The following is a 3,261-nucleotide window of genomic DNA, read 5'->3' on the forward strand; positions in this document are numbered from 1 at the left end:
AGCAGTGAGTGTCCAGCTGGCGGGGTCAGCACATGGGCGTGGTCTGGGGGGGGCCCTCGTGGACCACTTCGTCCCGTCTCTAACGGGCCCTCCCCGTCCCCTTCTCGCTCAGGGGAGGAGAACCAGCCGGGCTGGCTGTGTCCGGATGAGGACAAGCAGAGCAGAGCCCCGTTCTGGTGCCCGATCCTGGCCTGCTGCGTTCCCGCCTTCTCCTTCAGGGGCCTCAGCCTGCAGGTGAGTGCACGTGGGGGCGGCCGGGGCGCCCGGGTGGGGGGCCCAAGGCAGGGGAGGCCCGGCTGCCACCCCAGCTTCTCCACGTAGGGCCCACGGGGTTGCTCTCGGGGTCGGCGTCCCCCCAGAGAAGGGGGCAGGCGACCTCTCTGGGTCAGGGAACTGACAGTTGAGTCGTTCTGACCTAACAGACAGCAGCGATCTGTCAGCTGATGGTGTGACGCCCGCTCAGCAGACAAACTGGAACGCACCCGACCGCTGTGCCCCGCTTGGGAGGTTTCACCTCTTACGACATTGCTGGGGCAGCTGGCTTTGGCTCCACGGCCATCACCCCTCTCAGTGCTTTGCCATCACTTGCTAGTTTTATTATTTATAAGAACCCCATGAGGAGATGTGTCTAGGTCTCCTTCGCAGTAAAGGCTCAGATGACATGATTTTTTTTTTAATGTCATGGCCAGTGAGGATGACAGGAGGAATAGGAGTCTGGTTCCCTGGCGCCTGCACCCCTGGCCGTAAGCACAGGCGGTTACCACCACCTCCCACCCGCCCCCTCAGCAAACAAGAGCAAAGAGAAAAGAGTGCTGAGTGGTATAGAGAACAAATCAGATACAGTGAGAACAGAGATGGGGGCGTGTAGTTAGGGAAGGCAGTGGCGCCCCACTCCAGTACTCTGGCCTGGAAAATCCCATGGACGAGGAGCCTGGTGGGCTGCAGTCCATGAGGTCACTAAGAGTCGCACAGGACTGAGCGACTTCACTTTCACTTTTCACCTTCATGCATTGGAGAAGGAAACGGCAACCCACTCCAGTGTTCTTGCCTGGAGAATCCCAGGGACGGGGGAGCCTCGTGGGCTGCCGTCTCTGGGGTCGCAGAGTCGGACACGACTGAAGTGACTTAGCAGCAGCAGCAGTTAGGGGGTCAGAGAGGGCCTCTCAGAGGAGGTGGCGTATAAACTGAGGCCCTGTTGGTGAGGAGGACCCAACCATGGGAGGGTCCGGGGGAGAAAATTCAAATCAAACAAACCGACACAGAAGCCTGCGATCGGAGCTGTCGGGGCAGCTGGCATGGCCGTGGCTCCGGGAGCCAGCAGGGGAGGCTGGGCTCTGAGACCCGATGGTGGGTGAGCTGGTTCAGCTGGCCTTGCAGGCCGCATCGGGTTTGGATTTCATCCTTGGAGCAAGGAAGAACCAAGCATGGCTCCAGTTGGGACCTGCGGGACCTGGTTTGCCTTTTGGAAGGATCATCAGACACTTACGGCCGATGTGTGGGAGGGCACTGTGGACCCGGAGGGGCTAGGACGGGAGGCTGAGACCCTCGCAGAGCTCAGTGCCGGGGTCCCGCTGAGCCGGGCCGGGACTTGATGCAGGTGGAGGGAGGCCGGGGTGAACGGAGACTGGGGCGGCTGTGGCGAGGCGACAGAGGCACTGATCATCAACGTGATGTTCTATTGCAACGCTTAAAGAAAAAACTCAGACCAGCCCACTGTGGGCTTGGCTTGCCTGCCTTTTTTTTTTTTTTTTAAGTGAATAAAGAGCCAGGATTAGGAAGGCAGCATCCAGTCCTGCCTTTATTTCCGTTCTTAGTAATTGTTCACTGATGATATTTTGTGTGTGGGAGCTAAATTTTTATTGTAAGAACTTACGTTGAAACGTTTTCTTGATGTCTGAGTATTGCGACCCCCCTGAAGGGGTGTCCCCGGGGTGAGCACCCTGCTCTCCTCCCCCTGGTCCTGGCTCTGGTGGAGGCAGTGGGCGGGGGGCCTTGGGGACAGCTTTGGGCAGTGCTCTGGGCTCGGACTGGCTGAACTGGTGAGAAGGTGGGGCTGGGGGTGAAGGAGACGAAGGACTTGCTGGGTCTTTGGCTTTTGCTCCTGAAAGCTGGGCTCGGTGGGGTGCTGGTCCCTGTTCGAGTCAGGCTCCTCACTGTGAGCTTGACTCCTGGCCAGTGCTCGGTGGACAGTGGCCGCACCGCTGTGCTGTGCTTAGTCGCTGTCGTGTAGCAGTAACACTAATAACAATGAAAACGACAGTGACGTTACTTAAAGTTCTTTAGTCTTGACAACCACACATCGTGTATGGATGTGAGAGCTGGACCATAAAGAAAGCTGAGCGCCGAAGAATTGATGCTTGTGAACTGTGGTGTTGGAGAAACTCTTGAGAGTCCCTTGGACTGCAAGGAGATCCAACCAGTCCATCCTAAAGGAGAGCAGTCCTGGGTGTTCATTGGAAGGACTGATGCTAAAGCTGAAGCTCCAATACATTGGCCACCTGATGCGAAGAGCTGACTCATTTGAAAAGACCCTGATGCTGGGAAAGATTGAGGGCAGGAGGAGAAGGGGATGACAGAGGATGAGATGGTTGGATGGCATCACTGACTCAATGGACACGAGTTTGAGGAAGCTCTGGAGTTGGTGATGGACAGGGAGGCTGGTGTGCTGCAATCCATGGGGTCGCAAAGAGTCAGACATGACTGAGCAACTGAACTGACCTGACCTGAGTCTTGACCACAAGGGGCGGGTCCTTCTGGGACATGTCTGCAGCAGGCTCCGCTCTGGGCCTTTCCCGGAGATGGACTCCATGACCCCCAGCCACCCTGAGACGGACGGGGAGCCAGGGGCCGTCACTTGCTCATGGCCCTGGGAAGGGGAGTGCCCTGACCCTTGCCCCATCCTTCTCCTCCCCCCGTCTCCCTGGGCCTTAGCTGGCACACGGCCAGCGCAGTTCCCCGTCAGACATCGCCGGCCTCTGTGGGCCTCCAGTCCTGACCCCATTAGTAAGGGGCTACCTGCGGGGTCCTGCCGACTCTTGCCCCAGGGGCACAGCCTGTGGGCCGTGGGGCAGATTCTGGTCCACCTGCCTGCGGCTCTCCTGACTCGAGCAGATCCCATGGAGAAGGACTTCTGGGTGCGGAATGCATCATCCCGTCTCCCCCCAGGGTGCTGGACCTCTGGGGGATGCAGGACGCAGGTGACCTGACAGGTCACGCCCGGGGCGGAGGCGTCCCAGACAGGCCGCTGCCCCAGGGCCTCCC

The 3,261-nt window shown here is 58.9% G+C and overlaps 1 protein-coding gene across 1 annotated transcript in view; it reads left to right on the top strand.

Moving 5' to 3' along the window:
* The window catches only part of ARHGEF10L (Rho guanine nucleotide exchange factor (GEF) 10-like), a 161,886-nt gene that overhangs the window by 117,262 nt on the left and 41,363 nt on the right, over positions 1–3,261 (top strand). Inside the window, 1 exon segment of the mRNA XM_010830219.1 lies at positions 113–234. Within this exon segment, the coding sequence (XP_010828521.1) occupies positions 113–234 (122 nt within the window).

Source organism: Bison bison, unplaced genomic scaffold (assembly GCF_000754665.1).
Source record: "Bison bison bison isolate TAMUID 2011002044 unplaced genomic scaffold, Bison_UMD1.0 scf7180017864516, whole genome shotgun sequence".
Lineage (NCBI taxonomy): Eukaryota > Metazoa > Chordata > Mammalia > Artiodactyla > Bovidae > Bison > Bison bison.